General features: G+C 39.6%; 1 protein-coding gene across 2 annotated transcripts in view; it reads left to right on the plus strand.

Annotated features, from left to right (window-relative positions):
- Positions 1-24,789, plus strand: part of LOC108144349 (putative polypeptide N-acetylgalactosaminyltransferase 9) — a 63,225-nt gene that overhangs the window by 13,786 nt on the left and 24,650 nt on the right. For both annotated transcript variants that reach the window (XM_017269097.1, XM_017269098.1), the window contains exons 2-6: positions 3,755-3,815; positions 13,971-14,796; positions 21,297-21,665; positions 21,820-21,984; positions 22,739-22,932. In XM_017269097.1, coding sequence (XP_017124586.1) covers positions 14,361-14,796; positions 21,297-21,665; positions 21,820-21,984; positions 22,739-22,932 — 1,164 coding nt within the window. In that variant the 5' untranslated portion in view covers positions 3,755-3,815; positions 13,971-14,360. The remainder of the gene's footprint in view (positions 1-3,754; positions 3,816-13,970; positions 14,797-21,296; positions 21,666-21,819; positions 21,985-22,738; positions 22,933-24,789) is intronic.

The raw sequence follows: 24,789 nt of genomic DNA on the forward strand, positions 1-24,789 counted from the left end.
GAATAGAGATAACTAAACTTCCAAAACGGTTTGAGTTTAATAGGTAATCAAAAATATCTTAAAGTTGGTGTTTATTTTCCTGAACCTCTATTTTTTTAAACAAGTCTTTGCAAATCTTTTTATTTTATGTTTTATCTAGTTGAAATAAGTTATTCTTTAATCTTACTTGTTGCTAACCCCCGAACCTTAATTAATAAAAATAAATCTTATCCAATCAGAATGGTTGATAGAATTTTCTTAGAATATAGGTGTTTAAATAAAATTAATTGCCTTCATAAGGAAATAGAATGTTTAAGATACGTGAACCCTGGGCTAACAAATGGTTGGCAAATTTCCCGAAATGAATAGATATTAATATCAATTTACTACTGATTAAAACTTGCTTCTTGGAAATCAGAGTAATTCTCTTTCCTGTAATCTGTGTGTTGCAAGTTCCAGTTAACTATACGCAAGATTGAAACTGTAAATTATCTTTAGGTTGTGGGTAGAAACGACAAACTTGTAGATACAGTTACTTTGCTACCCACTCACGCAGATACGCAGATACAGGAAAGTGCAGTAACACAACTCTTCGAGGCCATCGCTGTCGTCACAACTACATATCGCCGACGCCTCGCCTGCAACTTTTACAATCGCAGCTAATTAGCAAATTCATGCTAATTTCGAGTTGTAACAAATAAAATTACAAAGTGCACGTGTTGCTTTATGTAATTAGTTGCAACATGTTGGCAAAACTTTGAGCTCTCAAGAGAGCGGAGATAAGTCCTTGCCTCGTTTGGGGTGATAAAACAAAAATTATGTCCCATGGGAACGAGAACGAGAATGAGAAACTGGGGAACCGAGAAAGCTGGGAAACTGCGAAGCGCATAATTCATAATGAAGATGTTGTAAAGAGGCGATCGCTCCAAAGTCTAGACAAGGGGACTGCTCGTTTATCACAATGCAAAAAAGGGGCTGCCAGAAGGGGCTGGCCCTAGGGTCCCAAAAGTGGGATGGTCCCCCGGTTCTAGAGGAAGTCGGCGCATAATTACAACTCTTAACTCTTGGCCCGGGCGTCTCCGTTGAGAGATGCCCACGAAGCACGATTTTAGGGTTTTCACAAAATGGCAGGCATATTTTATAAAAAGCTCATGTAAAATTATAAATATTTTCGAGGATAAAAAAATTTTTAATTGTTAAATATATTTTTAATGAGGTAACTGAACTTTAATTCTTTAAATTTATTTAAAGTTTGATAAATATACAATTTTTTAAAATTTTATGTTTCTATTATAGTATTTTTTTTTTTTTACTATCTTAGTTTTAAATATGTTTTCAGTTATCAATTCACAAAATATTATACATTTAGAATCAATACTCTAACCACTTAAATAAAAGTTTTTAAGGAAATCCACAGTCGCTTTCGTTAAAAGGTTTAATTTAAAAAATAGGTCTTCGCCTACTTCCCTCTTCGTGTCACGAGGTCATTTCTGTTTTAAGCCGGACAGCTACTGAATGCTTTTGAAGGTCCAAATCGATTTTAGTTATTGATTGTAATGATTCCTTTGGCCCCATCCTTCATGTCTGCTTCCTTTCGGTCGCTATCTATCCTTTCTCAGAGCTATGATTAATTTTTGTGTCGAATCAGGTTTTGCGGGCTTTGTTGTTGTTGTTGTTATTGTTGCTGCTGCTGCTGCCTTTTGTGATTTGAAAAATTAGTGCAAACTGCAAATGATCATAAATCAAACAGTTTTGTTGATTGCATTCGAAGTGCCCACAAATTGCATGATTCTGCAATTTCTGGACTGCATCTCCTCGCCAAACCTGCAGTTTGCATTCCCCGGATGCTGCTGACACGACAACAACACTGGAGTTGGAGTCTTGTCCCTTGGAATCCCTGAAGTGGGGGGATTTTCGAAGGGAGGGAAGGGTATAGGGCATTCCAGCCCATGGTAGTTCCGCAAATAGTTCGAATGTTTCTGAGGCAAATACAACCTGAGTCAGGCATTTTTATATCTTTCGGTTTTTATTGTCTTTCTGCCATTTTTATTGCATTGTAATCATATGGTATTTTGGTGAAATAAACTTCATTTCTCTGTAATGTGTAAGGCAAAATATTAGCAGCTATGATGACGAAACCCCGTGATAACTGGTTTGCCAGCTATGTAAATTCCCTCTCCATCTCTAGTTAATACTCAAAAGAAGCATCGCGTGTGTAGTTAAGGCCACACGACCTTCGCTCATCGATGATTATGCGGGATATAGCATTGACCACTCAAAACGGTTCAAGACAATTGCACAAAATTAACTGCCATACCTGGTGATGATGATGATGATGATAGCCACATAGCCCCATGACGTAAGCCCAGCACTTTGTCCGTCGATCATTAGCAAATAATTTACGCCATTTGTTTTGGGAGTGAGCAGAGAGTGAGCTGGGTTACCTTTCGGCAACTGGGAATCGTTCTTGTAATCGGCTTAAAGTTTATGGACCACCATTTACCTTAATGAACTGCCATCGAGGTTTTCAGCAACAGTTTGGGTGGTCAATTTCTGTAAGTAGCTTAAAGTCGATCGCCACAACATTTTGTTCTCGCTTCTGTGTTTTGTTTTCGAGCTGCATCTGCATCTGCTTTGGCTTTATCTGGCTTTTAGACAACATTGTGTGTGTGTGTGTGTTGCCAGGGGAAATGCAGTCTGCATTTAAAGCATCGCTAATTAGTGTTGCCATTTCAATTAGCCCACCGATGTGTCGTCGAGACGGTAGCTTGCCCACCTATTTGGGTGAGTTGGTCACCGCATCCACAGCCACAACCACATCTACATTCACATCCACACGACTGCTGCCCACACCATATTGCTCTTCGTCATGCGATTGGATCGGAGTTCTCTGCCAAGTTGTCTGTCCTCGTGTACCTTGAAGTAGCTGCATATCAGCAGACAACGGCCAACACCTAACCGGTTTGGCACAGGGAAAAATGGCAAAAAGCAGGAAAAATATGCGATAATACATAGTATGTGGGCGTTTGAATTGAACCCAAGAGAAAGCCAAGTAAAGTGGAGGAGAGAAAATGTCGGAAAACCCCGTTGGGGGACACTAAACCATATTGATTAGCCAGTGACCCAAAACGAAAATGTTTGGAAAACATTTAGGAATCTTGAAGGCAAAAATGGTGCTTAAGGAATTTTTCTGCATGCCCGATTTTATTAGCTTCCGATAAGTATAGAAAATATTGTTTCAGACAATTTTCTGAAGCGTAATTGAAAAATATAAAAATATAAAATATATCTGTTATTGAATGTATCCAAAATTATATTCACATAATATTAAGTTTGAGAGTCGATATGCAAGGTATTTGTGATCTTAAAATTTAACCAGAATTAAAAATGTTCTTATTAATTTAATTTCATTAACTTTTATCAATTTCGTTACAAAATCTAACCATGTTAGAAACACACCGTATATAATCCACTAAAATGATAATATAATATTTCTATGGCAATAAATTCTGAACATTAATTTCATATTCAGCATAATAAGCAAACCAAAAATAAACCCTTTATTATATTGGGAAATTTACCATGTGCCTGACCGAAGCGGAAGTGTGACTCCCACTAGAAACATATGGTTCCAGTGTCATAAATTCATAGCCTTACAAAAATAATTAAATACATTGTAATCTATAACTACAAGCACTACATTATCTTGTTGATAGTGGGAAATTTATCGAAGCATTAGCTAATATTCTGTTTGCATATTTTTTTGTAATTGCAGCTTTTGTGGTCACGCATCGAAGAGTGGAAGCCAGGAAGCGGGCAAGGAAACCCATGCAAAGGTGAGCAAACTGCAGGGAAAAACAAACAAATTTTCAATGTCAATTTGTAGCTGGAATTTATGATAGCCATTGTTTTGTGCGCCAAAGCCAAATATGGCTAACAATTTCACTGAACATGGCCGGCTACTTACGGCCAACTAACTGGCCAAGAGACCAGGTCTCATTGTCTCGATTGTGTTGTGTAGCTGCCTTTTATTTAGTTTTCTTAACTTTTTCTGTGTGCCCTGCTGTCGGTCTCTTGGCTCTCGCTCTTGGCCTCGTTATTGTGCCAAATGGCCATAAAAGGTTAATTGGGTCCTTAGCAACTCGGCTGCTGCTACAAATAATGCAGGCATTCCTTAGACTTGGGCGACTGCTTTTTTTCCTACCTAGGCGCGACATAGAAAAATCTTAATTAGTTAATTAAAACAACAAACAAACTGCAGTCGCGACAAGAACTGGTCAACTGCGTCAATGGTCCTCTTTTTACCTTACTTTTTGGTCCTTTTCAGTGGGTCTCTTGTGTCCGCTACACAGATACAAAAATGGAAAGCTAAAACTAAATATCATGCTATTGAATTTAACATTTTAATATAACATTTTAGTTTTAAACACAATCCATATTATATTTATTGATTTTATTTTAAAACATTTGAGCTAATGTAGAAAATGTTAAATTTTTATAGATAAATAATATTATGGTTTACATTTAAATAACATTTTTATATATTTGAAATCATTTCGAAAATAGTCCAATGAAATATTAAAAAAATTCTTATAATTTCGATACTGAAAAGAAATGTAATAAATTGAGTATGAAACAATTTTTATTTACTATGATTTTTCTTTACATAGAATGAAACATTAGAGACAACATTTTTTTTAAATTTTTTCCAGTAACAAACCAAATGAAATAGAAGAAAACAATTCTGAGTATTCCTTGATATGTATTTAATTCTCTTTGCTTTCTTTAACATTTGAAATGTTAGAAAAGTGATGTTACATGAAGAAATCCATACTTGGTTTTTCCTCTGTGCACTTTTCTGTTCTGTTTTCCAAGGGCGGACTGCAAGTAGTTCACTTGGGCTACTGCATAATTCATTCGGTTTTAATGACATCGAGGCGTGGATGCTGGATTCGGATAGAGACACGTTGTCTGCTCTTCCATAGATCCATCCATTCGCTCCTTCAAATCCCTCGAGGTGACATTAAACTATGAAAGGCATTTAGTTTAGCGATTTATATAGGCGACTTTTTGACAGTTTTATGTCGCCCAGATACAGATACAGATACAGGTACAGATACAGATACGCGTTGTCCAGCGATAACGAGCTGCAAGCAGCTGAAATGTTCTCCTTGTTTTGCTTTCCGGCAGCCTCATTAAATGGAGCGGCAAATGTTTATATATATTTATTTGCAGACAACATTCGCCGCACAAATACTCGTTATCCTTTGCCATCGTCGATGCAATTGCCTGGCAGGGATTTATTTGCTTTTAAGCAGTTTGTAATTGCCGTATATCCAACGTGCAAGCAACGTAATCCACCAGTGAGATGTGTGTGTCCAGTGGCCAAAAGGAAACGCCAAAGGGTTCAGGGTTCCTCCTTCGAGTGCAGTCAGCTTAGCCCCCAGGGGATTTCAAATTGATTTTACCCTAACGAACCACATTAAAACGGGGGAAGTGCAAATGAATTTAATGAGGAATTGGGCTGTAGGATGTTGCAGTTGTTGAATGCATTCAGAGAAAATATTAAACCTATAACTAAAATGATCTTGTATTACGTATTACATATTCAGAAGAACATATTTAGTTGTATTTAAAGGTTATAAAAAAGGCCAGAAACTTTTCTTGTGCACATTATGCAGGGATTATTAATTTCTAGACTTAAACTTGAAAGTTTGGACAACACTTTTTGCTCCAAAACAAGCTAACTTTTTTACAGGTTCAAAGCGCAGCCAATTTCCCTTAAACTTTCCATGCAATATCATTTATGATCTAATTTGACTCATCTCATCTCCATTTTCCCTTCGAGCGTCCTTTGCCAAAAAAAAAATGGATAAACTTTTGCTCCCAGCAAATTGTTGGACATGGCAAACCTCAGCAAAAAATTTGCCACAAATGTTGTATTCAATTTCTTTCAGTTTCCATAGCTTTTGAAGGGAAGAATTTCCCTGAGTTTTCGCCTTTTCACCACCCCCTTCTTGACCGCAAAATGTGGGCCCTAATCTGATGCCAACCAAAATGAGCAGCCGGAAAAAGGACAAAGTAGAAAAAATAAATATAATATAGGAGCATGTTGTGGGCCTAGACATGAAAAATGCCCAAAAGCGGTGGGGCACACACATTCAGAAACTGAAACCATTTTTGTCATTTGACAGGCAATTTTCAGGCGTAACATTTTCGATTTTTCTAGCCCTCTGCTTTTCATTTTCCGCCACAACGCAACCGAATTATCTCCCCCGAAAAAGGGCCACTCACTAAAAAGGAGAGAAATAAAATGTGTGCTGCCCGTTGGTGACCCGAAAAAAAATGCCCATATATACATAGTACAATCTGACGATGATAGTTTATACAACTAAAAACATGGGCAGGACACAGGCGTATATGTGTGGTGCTAAATCTGTTGCCGTTTCTCATGTTTCAGGACCCGGGTCACAAAACATTTTTCCCATTTTTCCACAAGCCTGCCAATCTGCTGGGAAATATTTAATCGAGCTGCCACATTGAAATATATTGAGTGCATTACCAAATCCAGCAGCCGCTCACAATTCAAATCTAGCTCTGGGCTATCATTTGATTAAATCTAAATCTGTTTACGAGACGTACTTTTCCCGCCGTTATAGTCTCTCCCTTTTTATAGTCCCAGTTGCAAGTAATAAATTAATTTTTCCCCCTTCGTGGTGGTGTTTTGTTTTGGGTCTTTTTGTTTGCTCTTGGTAAACCTGAACAAACAAAATTAACGCTGATAACTTGTTGTGTGTGGCTCGCTCTTTTTCAGTAGTTTGGCAAACAGTTCTGGCGCGAGTTTGTTTTTGTGGAGCTTTGCAAACGAATTAGAGGGTATATGGGAATTAGCTTGAAAACGAATAGCTGTGAGTGAAAAATATGAAATGGTAAAAGTCTTTGCTCTAAATAAATGTGCTAACTAATATCAGTGTCATATTAATTCACATATATTACTAAAGTCTGGATTTTATGAGTGGATTGTAATTTAATTTGCTGTGATTAGGGGTCAGTTGTAAAACGTAAATTAGATAACAAATGTATTTTTGTTTCAGCAGAGCATTACTATTTGAATCATTTCTTTTTACAGAAATTATATTTATTTGGGGACGTAAAGCGTAAATTTAAAGGGCATAAACTAGTCTCCAACTCTCTTGTTTCAATGAAAAATATTTCAGTTTGTTGGAAATTAGTTTCTTATTCAATTTGCCAAAGTTGATGCCCAAATGGCCAAGGGCCAGCCGTATTGAAAGCGGCAAAATGCAATTCCCGCTCTAAGTGCAGGAAAAACCAAAAACAAAAATAATCGAAACCCAAACATAAGTCGAAAAGGCCAAAAAAGCGGCGCGCAATAAACAAAAAAAGGAGAGAACCGTGAAAATCGTGAAGATGCCGCCGACTGGTCAGGTTGAAAAATGGCATGGAATGGAAATGAAATTGAGGGCCCGGCGGAATGGCTTTGACTTCGAACTGAAACTGGCAAACAAAAAAAAAAAAGGAAAACAAATAAATATTGAGGTCGTGCAATAAAACCGAGGGAAAAGCGCTACATGGGGAGTGGTGGATGGTGGACACTGCAGGTGGAAAATGCATGCATATGCAAATGAACAATTGAATTCCTTGCGGCTCATTTCGAGTTTTATTTGAATCGAATTTTTTCTTTAAGCTTTCGCTCGTTTGGGACTTGCTGCGCCTTTTTTCCATTTAATTTGGCCAACTTGCTTGACCCTCAAAATTAGTTTGGCACGGCATTAGACAGTAGAACGCTGACCTTGTTTTCTGGTTGTGCAAGTGCAAGGTCAAAAAAAAAAAAAAAAAATAAAGCAAAAATTGCTGAAACGGAATCAGAACAGAGAACTTGGTTGGACCAAAAACCGAAGCTGAATCTGGGGAATTCTGATTACGTTCCATTTGGATTCTTCTCAAATTTCTCGCCACACATTTTTTCTTTTGGGCTTTGGGCTGGGCCAACAAGTTTGGCAAGTTTCTTTTGGACAGTTTGCTGAATGAATTAGGCAAAAATCTAGCCCGACTTTTTGACAACTTTGCTGGCAACAAAGGAAACGATTTGTGGCCAGTTGTCATAGATTATCAAAGTCTGGCGGCCAAAAAAGAGGAAAACAAATAATTTGATTTGATTTCTGGTTTATGTGAATCGGGTAATGATGATGATATCAGATGGGCCGGTTTGTTCAACTCCAGAAACTCTTGAAACTCAAGGGAATTTCTTTGCAGAAAACTTTCCAAAATTTTAATTACTAATGCCGTTCCATGCAAATTGGTAATCAACTCTTTATCCCCAAGAGAGAATGATGGAAAAACCATGAATCTTGTTGACTGCCAATTGTTTAATTGCAGTTTAATAGCCCCCTCGCACACTCTCATCCTGTAATTTATTTTCGAACAATGAAAAGTGCGCACACAAAAACGGCAGCGAAAGAAACAGATGTTAGAGGAAAAACATTTAATTACATTTTCCACATGTATTGTATGTGGAAAAGCATTGCTGCTGCCCCCGTTTGTCAAATTAAGAGCCATAAAAAATGCGTGGCATGTAAGCAATTGTCGGCGGGAATCGCCGCAGATTGGTGAGGATGCAGTGCAGCTGGAACAGGAACAGGTCCTCGTCTCTTCGTCGGAGCAAAACGAAGCGAACTGGTTACCTGCCTCGCAAATTAACAGTTAAGCGCCAACGGTAAATAATTGTCAAAGACCACAACCAGTCCAAAGATGCTGCCTCTGAAAAAAAGCGTTTCGTGATGCACCGCTCTCAGTTGAAGCTGTAGCTGAAGCTGAAGCTAAAACTGAAGACGAAGATGAAGATGAAGATGAAGTCGCGCGCCGGTTGCATTTGCCATCGCAAATGAGGTTTGACTGGTTTCCGTGACATGAACCAAATGCCCAAAAGGAGTTCTGCCAAATACAGTGGGCTCTTGCTTTGAAGGTTTGACTTAAGGTGAAAACAGAAAGAATTAGGGAAATTACAGCCAACAAAAAAAATGTCATTGAAACGAAACTTTTGTTAACTTTATTCAAAACTATTTATCTTAAACAATTTCTCAATAAGACGAGTATTAAATTAATACTATGAACCGTAGACTAAAGTTTAAGACTCTTCGGTATTAAAATGAATCTAAAAAAATATATAACTTAGTTTATTTTAACCAAGTCCAACGATTTCTAATCTACTTATATAGCCACATTGAGTATTTACTCTGCCGCATGAATTGATAATTATTGTAATAATATTAAATTGTCAAAATCTTTACCGAGTCTCAGACTTTCCATATGTGAGTTGTCGACCAAAAGATTTTAAGGAAAGCTCTACGCCGCAGGCTAATCAGCCTGATTGCATTTAATACTGATATTTTCTGGCAAGGAACCAAGTTTGCCTTGCCGCATCAGAAGCGCAGACCAAGTCGAATTCAATTACCATCCGTTGAGATTTCAATTTGTGTGTGGTGGCTGTCTGCGATTCTCACTGTACCTGCTTGGAAAGAAGACCTGCCTGTCTGTATGTCTGTCTGTAAGTCTGTTGGCAGCAAATCCATCCATTCCCCACCGTTTTTGCCAAGATGCTGGCTGGTCTGTGTTTCTTAGACTGGTAATTCTAGTCGCCTTGGCAACTTCGCGCTGCTGGCGGATGTGCAAATATTTTGATTAAATTTTCTCCATGGCAACTTTCTTTCCACGAAGCGAGGCTGCAACTGCAGCGGCAACCTCATCATCATCAGCAGTTGGAAAGAGCAGTGGCAGTGGCAACGGCACCGGCAGTGGCATCCATCTCCCAGTTTTCTGGCTCTGATGTTCTCAGTGCGTGTATTTCCAGAGTTTTCTTCTAATTTTCCCCCCACTGATTTTCAAACACGTTCTGCCATCGGATCCCCAGTCCTCAAACTTGACTTACGGATGGACATAATTCCCAAAAATTATGGTGCAAAGTTCGGGCTAAAGTCCGACCTGCTATAACACAACGCAACTTCATTTCTATGCACTCGAGAACCCAGAACTCATTAGAAACTAAAAAGTTTTAATTTGCCACCGAATGCAAATGAATATTTAACGGGGGGTGCAATGAGAATGGAAGTTCGTTGTGGCTGCGTTTTAATAACTGTGGATTAAGTCTGCATAAATAATAATCATTATAAACTGTGTGAACCGCAGACAGCGTGGAAATGCGCAGCCCGGAAAATTCCTTCTTCCAGCCACGAAAAGTTTCCTGCATAAGAAAATGACAAATGATCGCCGAGCAAAAGTATTCAAAAAGTAGCTAGCAGTAGCGGCAAAAAAGAAGGAAAGCTGAAACCGCGACAATAAACTTTTCTTCCCCTTTTTTCAGCTTTTCTCTGCTTTATTCTGTTCCAAGGAAAATGCGAAAAATTCTTGGACTTTGTTATGCGTAATTTGAGGTTTCTTATACACCGACCGATTCCCCTTGGCTTTTTCCGCAGGCGTGCCTTTAATTTGCAGTTAAGTGTTCGACGAATTATCTTGGCAATTATTTTTTGAAAGCTCTGATTAATGCAGAGCATAGATAAGGCGATCCGAACTAAAAGCAATTTGCGAGTCAACTATTCTCCTTTCTTTTTCCTTAGCACCCGAGCTACCTGCCTATGGAATTTAATTGTATCTTATCTGGGGAGCAGAACAAGAGCGAGCCTGAACTAGACTCATCAGGGAAGGCACAAATTGCCCGACTCGCTTATCAGTCAATTAGCCAGGCGATAAGACGCAACACGAAGCGAAAAATTAGGTAAGACAGGTGAAGAAGGTGAAGACAAGTAGCCTCCAGGGAAAATAAAAGTGGGGAGTAGTCTGCCAGTCATTGAAACACTTACCAGGTCCACGCTTATTTCCTCTCCGTTTCTGTAATTTCCCTTATCGCAGGAACAATAAAAGTTTCCATCCATTATCAAACCGGAAATGGAATATTTTGGGCTCCAAATAAAACGCAAATCATCAGGCCAACAACCAACATAAATAAATAAAAAAGCCTTAAAGTTTTTAAAGAAACATTTTAACATTTTTAGTTCAGTCATTTTTATTTCCTCCTGGTTTCAAGAAGAAGTGATAAAAATTATTTGTTTGGCGCAGACGGAAGTTTTGCATAGTTTGTTCATTACATTTTTAGGGAAACAGAGACTAAAGGGACACAATAATCTGCAGATAAAATCCCATCAGTCCCCATACAACACAGTTTTATACAGATATTTTAGCAGTGAAGCACCAATATTGGCTATTTTCATTAGCTGCACAAAACCCTAAAACCCACTCACATTCTCACTGGGAAATCCAAATAAATGCCAACATTAAATACCCATTTCGAGCCGAACATGTTTTCCAAACGGCAGGCATAAAATATTATGATATCTATGGCCAAAATAACTGCATCCCAAGCCCCAAACCAAACATTACGCATACGTCGCGTGAACCGTTGCCAAACCAACGGCGCAGCAACAGAAGAGCATTTTAATTAATTCACAAATTTAAACGAGCGACCTGCCTTTAATCTATCAAAGAAGCCATCAATTATAGGCGGCTGTCGGGAATTTTATTATAAAGTCAGTGGTTCGATTAACGATAGGGAATTCCGAGTGACTGAAACAGACGCCGACTTGCATCTGATAAATACTCCATTTAGTTGGTCGAAAATAGACGAAAACTGACGGCAGAAATCCGGCAATTAGCGTGTTGTTGGCGAGTATTTTTGGATGGTTCCGAAATAATAATTGAGATTGTCAACATTTGGTTTTGACAACCCCCTCGCCGTCGCCCTCGACCTGCCTGCCAACTTTAATCGCTCTATTTTGCCAGGGCAAACTCACTGTGTGTGTGTGTGTGTGTTGCTGTTTTACAGCTGACTGAGGACATGACATGCTGGTTACGACCCCTTTGGCACCTCACCCTCGCATCGCCCTCGCATGGCCCTCGCACCCACCCGAAGTCTTTCTCTTTTGTTTTCAATTTATAAGCGCATACAACGGAAACTGCCAACAGGGCATGGGGAAAATCATAGAGGGTCGCGGGCTGGATGGCACTTGAACCCAACGAGCCATAACAAAAGGCACACGAAGTAATTAACTTGTATTTATTGTATGCACACATAGTTGCCATGGTTAGTTTGCCGTGGTGAGAGGGCGATGTGGGGATGCTGCCCTCTAATTGATAAGCTCAGAGTTGGATTGGCCCTTAGATCCACGGGTTCTTTCCCTGGGATTTCTGTTCTGGCCAGCATAGCCAGCATAGCAAGCATGTGCAGTCAATTACTTTGGGCCAGAACTGCAATCTGTGGCCGGCGGTCGGAAAGCCCTCAATGAGTGCCGATCACTGAGGCGCCCCGTCTAATGTTTATTACTTTTCATCTTCTTTTTATACACATTTGCCTCAATAGACGCTGCAATCCAGGCTTTGTTTTTTGCAACTAAGCTACACTTGACAAAATGTGGGACAGGTGCAAGCACAAGTTTCTTAAAATTTAAAATTTTAAAATACAACAATTTTGGTCTAGTTACAAACGAAATATAAATTTCTTAACTTAGCTAAGTAGAAACTCGTTATATATTTCCTATTTTTCAATTTAAAAGAACTAAAAAAACTCTGGTGCTTGTGCGTGTTTTGCTTGTCAACTTTGCCAGAAGTAGTTGAAGTAGGGTCAGGCAACTAATCCTGGGGCTAATTCAATTTAAACCAGTATCAAACGCAAACTTGAACATTTGCCATACACATAACCCACTGCGGCGGCAGTCGCTAATTGGATTAGCATCGAAGGGTATTCAACTGCGGTTGCCAGGCGAGGAACCACAATTTCTTGTTTTCTGTTATCCGTTTCTGTTGCTGCTGCTTCTCGGTGGATGCACTGCACCAACCTGACACGCAACTTCACTCTCTGTGGGGCAACCGCTTGAGCTTCTCACCCTATCAATCTTAACCATGCACTGGAATAACATACATGAGTAGGTTTATACCCCTGAATTATAACTTGTGTTATAAAAAGGAAATATGTATATCTATAAAAAAACACTAAAATTATACTAAAGAATTTGGTTAACAAATTTGAAGCAGATAAATACGGTTTCTATTATAGTTTTCCTGTAAAAGTATTGTCTTATAAATTATTCAATTTCAATTAAAAATACTTTTTTAACGTTACTTGTAAAATGTACTTACACGCTCATAATTAAATTTGTTGTATTAATGGGTAATCTACCTAATTAAAGTATTGTAATAATGCTGAAAGGTGCTGTTAATAACTCTTAACATAAAAAGTTGTTGTTATTAAAGTTTCCCTGTTAAAATATCGTCTTAAAACTAGTGTATATCCAATTAAAAATGATTTTTAAATGTTTAATTCAAATGTTTTCTGTAACTATCCCAGAATTGGATTGTAAACGCCCTGAATAATACCACATTCAAGGGCCATTCTTACAGCATGTTGCACATGTTGGTCTGCCTTGGACATGGACTCCATTTCTCCGTAAGTCCACCTCTGTCCCGTTCTGTTTCGTTGGCTTGGGGGCTCAAGTGGCGTGTCCATGTCATTTACCTGGCAGCCACTCAAGTGGCAAGAGCAAAGGTGGTGCGCAGGGCTGAGGGGGTACTGCGGATCGGTATAAAGTTCTGATGCGGTTTTTGCTGCAATTATACATATAATATTGACATTAGTTGCATGTTGGCTGTCGTTTTATGTTTGTGACGAGGCCGGAGACTGAAGGTTTCGAGATTCGAGCATCGAGCATCGAGCTTAATTGCAAAATGCAGCAGCAGCAGCAGCGTCGAAAGATGAAGATAAAGATGCGGCATCATCAGCACAATTTCAAAATCAATATTATCATTAATGACTCAATTACTTGGTTTGCGTTTCAGTTTAATGACATATAAATTAATTGCCCTTTGGGGTATGGGAATAATTGAATTCAGTAACCTTAAAGTATTTTTGCATTTTTCATTCACAGACTCTGCCCAACGATCCTTCCGTTTTTAAAGTTCTTCGCTCACACATATCCAGACGCTTCAGACTGATGGACTGCACATACTGCTATTAAATCATAGACGATATCTTCCAAGAGGACAACGCATATCAGAAAGAGAGAACAAGGAGAAAAAATACGATTGGAAAACGAGAAAAACATATCCTGCATCATAAATCATTGCCAGGCTTTGATTAATGTTGCGTATACGCAATGTTGTCGGCCCCCGAGTTGGCCTCTAACTAAGTGAAAGCTCAAATCGGTCCAAGCGAGTGAGATAGAACACTTCCATTAGCACCTTCTGGGACATAACAACAACGTAATCTTCATCATCATCATCGCTAACGGTTGAAACCACAAATCCAGAAACCAAAGATGGCCTTCATCTGGCGACGACGTTCCACAACGATTGTGAAGCTGGTGGCCTTCCTGCTGGCCATTTGGTTCTGCATAGCATTTCTGGTCTACACGGACGACACGCGGCGAAGAGCCTCCCAGGATGGGGGCGGTGGTGGGAGTGGCGTAGGCAGTGCCCTGGGAGGGGGCGGGTCTGGAGGACTAGGTGATCCCGTTGCAATGGCGCTGAGGAACGAACCCGTCGTCGAGGACTTTGGCATCAATGGGAATGTAATCGGCGGAGGAGGAGGTGGAGGTGGTGGAGGAGGAGGAGGAGGAGGAGGCGGTGGTGGTCAGAAGCAGGTGCACGATGAGGCTGATATCCCACCCACCGTGGGCAAGCACAAGATCGACCTCCAGGCGGAAAGGCTGCGAAAGAAGGCGGCTGAGCAACCGAAGAAAAAGCCGCAAGATGGTGAGTTTTATTTGCATATTAACAGCATTTATTGGTTAATTGAGGAGTATTTATTAGTTTATTGGGACTTTATTAGTTCATTGGGGAGTAATACAAATCTATAGAAGAATTTGAAAATATTTAACTAGAAACTAAGAGTACCTAATTAAGTTTATCTAATTTTATACAATAAATGAGGGGAAGTTTTAGTTATTTATAAGCAGAGTATTCAAAATTAAGTTTAAAGTCAATTTTATTCAACTTAATATTCAACAACCCGAAAACAACAACATGCAGCACTTAACAACTTAAATTTGCTACCAGAATATTATATTTAAACTCAATTTAATGCAACTTAAAATTCTCAATAGTATCAAAACAAATTTCTTCCAATCAATTCATTTTCCAGTTTCACAAAATTGCTAAACTTAATTTCACGTAATATTCTCAACATTATTCCAAAAATTACATTGCCCAGTGACACAAAAGGACCACTTATTCTCATTTTCCCGAAGATTTCTTAAGGGCTTTCTCGATTCTCTACGTTCTTGGCCCATTAGTGCCCATTGCACTTTGCATATCGGAATCCCTCTGTTCTGTGTTCAACAATAAGCATTTATATTGAAATCAGTTGCACATTTATTTCCGACGTAAAACCCGGCTATTTCCCCCCTTTCCTGCCGAACTATTCAACTGGCTTTTTCCGCTCTTGTTATCGACGCCAGCGATTCTACCAGAATATTTCCTCGTGCACCTCCCATTCCTTTTTGCATCCACGATTTGAGTTTTTTGCACTTCATTTCCACGCAATCGCTTGCAACTAATTCCCATCAATTCAATGCACACGCAGGCGAAATCTCCGCCTCCTTTCCAACCATTTCTCCCCACTCTGAATTTCCCAGCTCGTTTTTTACGGTCACACATCCTCAATCCTTGTTTGGGAGATTGCATTTTGGGTCACCAGCCCGATTCGATACAAGATGCTGAAAGAAGCGTACCAAACGGGGGGTAATAACACATATTGCTTTCCTGTGTTCGCCCTCCCCTTTCTGTATCCCCATGCCCCCTGAATTTCCCTCGCCTGCGAGGAAAACTTGCTGCTGTCACACTTCCTCCATTTGGCCACCGCCTTTGTGCCTTTAAGAAAATTTCTAACAAGTTTTACAACAATGTCGAAGATGCCTGCAGCGGCGGGCACTAACAGCCCGAACACAACCACATGCAGCACTTAACAACTTGGAATTGCTGCCAAACAGCATTTTCAATGTCAGGGCAGGGGAGATTCGGAACCCAGAGATAGATATTCGCATTAGGCTTTGGCGGGGAAAAATAATGTTACTTACTAATCAAGTCAAGGCTTAGGAGCTGAAGCTGGCCCTGGGATTTTACTCAATGGTCGCCCAGGCAAATCAATGAAGCCAGACCAGAGCCAACCAGCCATGAGTTTCGAGGAGGGGTCTGGATGGGGAATTGGATGGGACCCAGACGGGGTCTTGTATCGTAGCTTCCTGTACGTAAGACCCTCCTCCTTCATCTATTGCCTCGCATGTGGAACAAGCATTTAAGATTGCATCAGCATGTGGTCTTCGGTCAGTTGGGTAAAAAGGGTGTCGGGGATTGGGGACTGTGGATTGGGGAGCAGAGCTGGGAGATCTAGTCTCCCTGGCAGACAATGCACGTATTTGCAATTTCGCATATCATGTTTGCATCTCTCGCTGCTCCTCGCTGCTCCTTCATCGTCATACCTGTAGTCATTCCCATCCCATCCCATCCCATCCCATCCCATACCACCACCATCATCATCATCATCATCCTCCGTGTAGCAGCATCTGCATCTGCTCATCAACGTTGAGGTGGCAAAGCTACAAGTTGGACCCCGATCCTTGGCAGCAAGTCTCGGCAGATTCACTACCAGCTTCGGAGGCATCAGCGGCTGCCCCATGGCGTCAAAATTGTGCGCAAGCCTACAAACGTTTACCAACACTCCTAAAGAAAAGGGCGAGCTATTGATTTTCAGGCACAGTGAAGTCAATATCGAACAAAATAAATCTGAAACCTAGTATTGGGTAGAAAACGAGATATTACGACATGTTTTCAAGCAGGTTATCAATTTCAATGACCGAAAACCAGGAATATTTAATCACTAACCGTTATCTTTCTCGTATATCTCTTGAATATGCAAATTTGTCTTTATACAAAATGTATATTGCATGGAATGTGAGTCAGTTTCATTGTTCATTTCTCTGATAGGTTTATAAGATAAGAATATTATATTGAATTATCTGTAGCAAAATGAAGCAATCATAATAATTATAAATTTTCTTTAAAATTGCCGATCTTTATTTTCTGTCCCGCATTAAATTGGTGGTACTACATTTAAAGAAAATATATATTATTGAATTATCTGTACTAAAATGAAACAATCAAATGAAATAAAAAGTTCCCTATAAAATATCTTTGTATCATTTAAGCCTTGCTAAGATTTGTTCAAGAATCATTTCGTTAACTTAATAAATAAATATAAAGTTTTATAATAATAGGAAATAAGTTGGTTGCAGATCCGAATGGTAATGGCTTCTATTCAAAACTAGTTTCAACACTGATGTTTTGCATTTTATCAAACGATCCCAACACTTATCTTAATCTTGAAAAGACCCTCTTGAAAGCAGCCCATTAACTATGGTTTATGGGTCTGGCACAAGATTGCTCTCGACCTCTTTTCACAAAAGTCTAGAGCATTTTTACAACTTTGCATGTGGATCACCTAACAATAGGGTTATGGTCTGGAAATAGATCACTCACGTGATGGGGGCCATAACTTTAAACCACTCTCAATGGGGTGCTATTGTGACCACTGTGGCGTACTCCTCCATCTGGATTCCTGGCAGTCCCTTAGAGTTTCTCGATTCGGTGTTCGTAGCTGGTAATTAGTGTTGTTGTACTTATTGGCTTTGGCCTTGGGGCGCGTTACCACCACCGAAATGGCTGAAATGGGAAGAGGTTTTGCGAGTGGCTGCAACACGACGTTTATCGCGCGCTCGCATCGGGTTCTTAAGGCAACTAGCCCCCCTCCCCCTCAAATCCCCCCTACTACTATACTAAAAGGCAGCAAGGAAACCTGCCTTCTGGCCATGTTATCTTGATCGTTGGCCCGTTTTCCCTGGCCACCTTTTACCTCCCGATCGCCTTGACTCTTTTCTCTTTGTTTTTTTTTTTTTTAATTCTGCTCTTCATATATGCATAATTCTTGTTTTTACAATTTAGCAGCGATAATGATTTTCTATATACATTGGCAATGCGGTCACGCCCCCGTTGGGCCAGATTGATTTGCCTGGCTTGTGTGCTTTTAATCAATGCTAATCCCTTAGCTTGATTTGCTCCTCATGTTCCGTTGCATGTATATTGCTGTTTATGGCCCACACACACTTACACACACACACACACATGAAATCAATTATTGTATACGTATATAGATCCATTTCAGCATTATGCGAAATAACGGTACTATGGCATATTATGTTACTTTTATGCGGCAAACATGATGATGAAACGCAGGCACGCAGGCCAAACATTCGATATGTTAGATCTACTCCCCTTTCCTTTGCACACACACACACACACACACGAGCGCATTTGTCATGTGGCCACGCCCCCTTCCGCCTTTAGTATATGCTGCATGGCACCCCCCAATCCACCTGCTGTCGCTGTCTATAACAAAACATTTATAGCTTCCTGTCACGCTCAGGCGTGTCCCTCGAGCTCAGTTCGCTGCGATTGTCTCCTTTTGTCTTTTCCGCCAAAGCTCCCCTTCCCCCCTCGCCCCTCACAAATTCCAAAACCTCACCATACATAGACGACCCCCTTTTTGGCAGATGCCAGGACATGAGCACTTGGAAATATAACGCATACGCCCCGCTGAGCATTGGAGCTTAGAAGAAAAAAATACTTGTCAACTTCGATTTGCCAAATGCTCTCAAAAGTTGAAGGTGAACTGATATATATTATAAAAGTCGGAAAGAAAAAGTTGACAATTGAATGATCAATTATCACTTATCTAGATTGAGATAGGTATGCAAACATAAAATTTGGAAAAAGTTTCTTTTCAATAGATGCTCTTTTACACAATGGGTTTACATTTAGTGTACTCAATAAATTGTCATCATTGATTTATGAAATCATAAATATTTATTGAGAAAAGTGAAAATAAAAGAATAATAATAGTATCAAATAGTATAATAATAATATTTATAATACCAGCAAACACATACCACTCCGTTAGTTGTCTTTTGTGATTTATTAAATGCAAACAAATAACTTAATCAAAAGAAGATTTATTTAAAAAAAATCCCTTTTATATTAATTATAGTGTTACCTTTCTTGACAAACTGCAATTAAATTCTATCTTAATCACATATATATAGGTTGAATTTTATAGGTATTTAAAGAATGTATAGCCATATCCAACTTTGTTGGACTCACCTTTGGCGAAAAGGGCGTGACCATAATTGGGTTAATTCGACTGGAGCTCAGTCAGACAAAAAGGGACAGCAATTGGAGGGAAAAAGATCGCCTGTGTTTCCAGCACTCTTGGGCGGAATCATTAATATCGAAAGAGGCCATAAATATGCTACAGAGAATCAATAAAAGACATAAAATCCAGTAACAGTCCCTCCACTGCGCCTTGGGACAATATTTTGTATTGTTTTTTATTATGATGATGCGTGTGCGAGCCCAGCATGCAAAAAAGTTCATTACGATGGGGTGTGGATTTGGATTTAGGATTTGGGGTTGGGATAAGAAGTACCCATCCGGAACTAAGGATGCAAGCCCACGTCCTTGGCGCGCGCGTGAATGTACCGCAATGATGTTGTAACTACGGCAACCGGCGGTAAATCATAAAATTTATGAGTTAAGGGAGCCCCTGGCCCCTCTTCCCCCTCCACCCAACTCTTTTAAGCCGCCGCCTCTGGGCAATTTAATGGTTTTTCTCTTATTTTCCATTTTTTTTTGCGAGCGAATTTATTGTCGACTGATTGGCCTCTTGGTTAGGCTGCTAGCATAATGCGGTTGGAATCCTCGCTGGATCCCCGCCCCCTGCACTCATCCCACTTATTTGCCAGCCTTTTATGGCTTTTTATTTTGCCAGCTAGCTTTTTTATGCTTATTGAAATTGAAATGATTGTGGTAATTGAAATGTTTTTGCATGGTTGAAAGTTGGCCACTGGGAATGTCTAGAATATGTCTGCGGGTACAGGAATATGCTTCTCAATTTGGATGGGCATCGAATCGGGTAGAAGATGTTAGCTTCAATAAAAATGAGAGAGAAGAAAACCAGTTAATACGGCCATTTGGTGGACAAGCACTCAGTTAAGTTTTTATGGGCTTTTAATTGAACCGGTTCAGCCTGTGAGTTGTATTCTAAAACTTAGAAAAGAGCTGAGAATAAATAAAAAAAAAATAAATTTTAATTTTTTTTAAGGCTATAAAACCATTTGTCTCCATAGAAATTAAAATCAAAGATCTGTTTGCAATTCGGTTAAATAAATTCAAAAGTTTTTATTCTTCTGAATTTTCACATAAGACTTTATTTCACCGTCTTTACATTTCTGTTGGCTGGCCCTTAAATTCCCGAATGCAAAGTTGCACACAACTTTTTAAGGTGTTTTTGTTTTATTTTGTTTAAGGTGTCTTTGCCGAGATTATAAGGCTTTAATCATTTAATACTTTAAATGCAAAAACGCTAACCAATCTTAATATTTTTATTCTTTGAGCCCAATTAATCCATTTGAAATTAGAAAACAGTGATTTTATGATAAGAAAATATTTTTAATTAAATTTGTAATCCCCTTGAGCAGCGAGCCTGTGTATGTCTTGTGTGAAATTTCCATTAATGTGGTTCCATTTTGCAAAGGACAACGAACACGTACACAGATACGTATACAGAACTCAGACAGGCATTCGGGCGATGCCCAATAAGTGTCACTTGTGGCTGACAAATCGCATAAAAAGCAGGAGGCAGGATCAGGAGCACGAGGACGTGGAAGTGGAAGTGGAAGTGGAGCAGTGTATGCGTAGGAAAAGCTGGAGTAGAGTGGTAGCAGCTGAGAACAGGGAATTCATATTTCCATGCAAATGCAAATAACAAAATAATAAAATGCACAGCAAGGAGAAAAACACTGATAGCCAAAGACACAATTGAGGGGGGGGTTTGAAATGGGTTGGGGAAAAAGAATAAGGAGCAGTATGGTGCTTCCTCACACTCACACATGTGAGGAAATTTGCAAGGCAAACGATTTTTCATGACCCCGGAACGCAGAGCACCCTCTGATGATGGCAACTTTTCATGTGCAATGCACCAGGAACTGAGTGTTTCTCCTTGTATTTTGTCGTAAATTTCACGCATAACAAAGCTTTATCTTCATCCGGCTAGGTGCTCAACCTGCCTTTGACTCACAATTTGGTTGAAAATATAAAGTAATGTCGACATTTACTTAACATTTTTCTTCTCTTACATTTTGCAGACACAAAAAAGGTGATAGACGCCCCGAGTGACTTTGAGGAGAATCCTGGCGAGTTAGGCAAGCCGGTGCATCTGCCCAAGGAAATGTCCGACGAGATGAAGAAGGCCGTTGACGATGGCTGGACCAAAAACGCCTTCAATCAGTACGTATCTGACCTAATATCAGTGCATCGAACGCTGCCCGATCCTCGAGATGCCTGGTGCAAGGATGAGGCTCATTATTTGACCAATCTGCCCAAGACCGATGTCATCATCTGCTTCCACAATGAGGCTTGGACTGTGCTGCTGAGAACAGTTCACTCGGTTTTGGACAGGTCGCCAGAACATCTGCTTGGCAAAATTATCCTGGTAGATGACTACAGCGATATGCGTAAGTTTTCACTGATTTTATATTACATAACTACATATTACTGTGTGTATACGATGGGCATTTCATGCAATCATTTCATGAAATTTATGTATTCAAAAGTTCACGAAATTCATAGCATATAAATAATAATTTACACATATTCCCATTTCTTTAGCTCACTTGAAGCGGCAGCTGGAGGACTACTTTGCCGCCTATCCTAAAGTTCAGATCATCAGAGGCCAAAAACGGGAGGGTCTGATTAGGGCCCGAATTTTGGGTGCTAACCATGCCAAGTCCGCTGTTCTCACCTATTTGGATTCCCATTGCGAGTGCACAGAAGGTGAGTTGGCATATAATTGAATTAAAAATTCAGACAGCCTAAAAGTATACAGCCAATTTTGCAACCTCTCTCTGTGGCATTTCCATTCCAATTTGCAATATTGCCAATATGCTAATAGCCCAAATTAAGCTTTTAATTGACTAACCAACTTCGTTAGTCAGTTTTGGCTTATAAAGAATTCAGTCTAAATAAATATTTGAAATATATACAGCCCAAAATAAAAGTTAAACATTCAAACGGCAAATTTTAAAGCTTCCATTTCTTTTTTGTTTATCTGAGATTTGCACATTTCCCAATGGACTCTAGTCGTATCTTGTTTATTGTCGAGAGTAATGTTCTCTGGAATACTCAATTTTGATGGCCATCAAACAAAATCCGCTGGGACTAATACCATGCCAATAAAACAAGAGCCAAGCTCTAGAAAAATCACTTAATCTTCCGCATTAGGCCGACTCCGTTTCTGTTTCTGCCTCTTATTTTCTGCTTTTATTAAGCTGGTGAAGAGCGATAACTAAACCAAACCGAAAAAGGCAATGGATTTTGTTTATTGGGAAACTTGGGCAACTGATTGTCAAGAAGTAAACAAAATGAACACAAAGGGAAATCATGTTTCCCTGCCATTGATGGAAATCAGGAAAAGCAATTAAGCCTGGCTGTAAATGAATATTTTTGACATATTAGTTTGAGCCTTTCTGATGGCTGGCTAAATAAATATTCTGGATATTTTACGATATTAATGTTTACCCTTTTGCAGGATGGCTGGAACCGCTTCTGGATCGCATTGCCCGTAATTCCACCACTGTTGTTTGTCCAGTTATTGATGTCATTAGCGATGAGACTCTGGAGTACCACTATCGTGATTCTACTGGCGTTAATGTTGGAGGATTTGATTGGAATCTGCAGTTCAGCTGGCACCCAGTTCCTGAAAGAGAAAGGAAGCGCCATAATGTAAGTCATATCGAAGCTATTTTCAACTTTCACACTTTTTTGTATTTAAAACAATTGCAATTTTAATCAAAGTTTATCATACGATAGCTTTCCTTTCTGTGCGTTAAATATGGCTCGTTAAAAGAGCGGTTTTTGTGTGGTTGACTTCAACATACATGACCATTTATACCATTCTGTGTTTGCTTTAAGTTATGTTTGTTTTACGCGATGGTTACCACGGTTACCTACGCCCATCCTCCAACTTTGGTTTCTAACCCCATTTGGGGAGTTTTTTCCCCGTTGGAATGCCAAAAACATGAAGCCGCTTAAGCGCTCGAACGTGACTACAAAAACTGAATGTTTGCCGTGAAAAGGGAATGCGGCTGTCAATACAAACACACAAGCACACATCCACGTGCCAAACGAAAAAAGGGAAACGGAAGCAAACCGTCATCCTCACGTACAGGCCACAAAAGTGTCGTTTGCAATATGCGCTATTAGAACTAAGAGTCGTTTCCTTTGCTCAGATGAGTTTGCAAATTTATGCTCAAGTTGGTCCGCCGTTAAAGTTAAAGTTACTGCCTTGGTTAGTTATATGCCAGGATAGTGGCGAAGAGCCGTAAAAAATTTCAGAATTTTTAAAGGGCTATAAAATTTATAGCCGTAAAAAATAGGATTCTTAAGGTTTGCAGGGTAGCTGTAATTTTCCTTTCATTATGGGGACTTTAGAGTTTATACAGAAGTTTAACTACAGTAAAATAAAGATGAATATATCATTCGGGTTTTAAACTAATGAATTTATAGCATTTTGATTATAAGCTTTCTTTTTTGACCGAAAAAATTGTTATTTTTATTGATTACTTGCAGTTTAATACATATATATGGTATATCTTAGTTTTTAGCAGCGGTTGACATCTTATAATTGATTTATTTTAGATAATTTCCTTACAAACTTTAAGTTTTCCCTTAGCTTCTTAAAATCGCAGAGATGTTTTGTTATTTTACGACCGCCTGTGCTCAACACGTACAAACATTCCCCACACACAGACAAGCAATTAGATACTCCCGCGCACATACACACTTAGCAGTGGGGGCAAAAGAGCTCCACAAATGGACATTCGAAACTGTCGATGGGCTTTCAGACTCGCCGACAGCTGCTGCCGCCCGTGTAAACGGGAAAAAGTCTACCTTGGCTGAGCCATTTTCCACTTTTCACCAGGTATGCTTCATACCTTCTGGCGGAAAAGCAATCAAGGATTCCTGGTGGCTATCCATTTCATTCCATTTTTATTATTTGTTTAACGTTTTAATTAAAAGTTCATAATTACACTGTTCACTCTTTGGATCGTGTGTAAATTGCCTTAATGCCTGCACATATAGGCAATATATTACGCATACGCCGCCTGTGGCAAGGCCACAAATTGAAAATGGCTGAGGCGAAGGAGCGGAACAGAAAAGCGCTTCATGACACTGCAATTAAAAGCCAAAAATGTTAACGGAAAATTTTCGTAGTCTGTTTCGGTGGCTGCTTATGCTGTTTCTGTTGCAGTTGCTGTTGCTTTTGGCAGAACGCTCTTTTGCGGCGTAAATATCTGGCATAATTGTTTTTACAAGCGCCATGGGGATTTATGGCAGGATTGTTGCCGAAAAATCCTTTCGCAGGCCGGAATTGTTGCTGCTTCCTGGCAACTGGTAACATGCGGCGTGGCAAACTGTGTCTCTGTCTCCGTCCCCGCCTCAAGTTGCACTTAGCAGCTAAATCAAGTAAAGCATTTCCCGTCTGCAACAACATTGGCAATTTGCCGAGCAGCGACTTGCGGAAGGCAACTGCTGGTGGAAACCATAAATGTTGCCTGCTGCCTGCTGCCTGCTTTCTGC

The sequence above is a fragment of the Drosophila elegans genome, unplaced genomic scaffold (assembly GCF_018152505.1).
Source record: "Drosophila elegans isolate 14027-0461.03 unplaced genomic scaffold, ASM1815250v1 contig_183, whole genome shotgun sequence".
NCBI lineage: Eukaryota > Metazoa > Arthropoda > Insecta > Diptera > Drosophilidae > Drosophila > Drosophila elegans.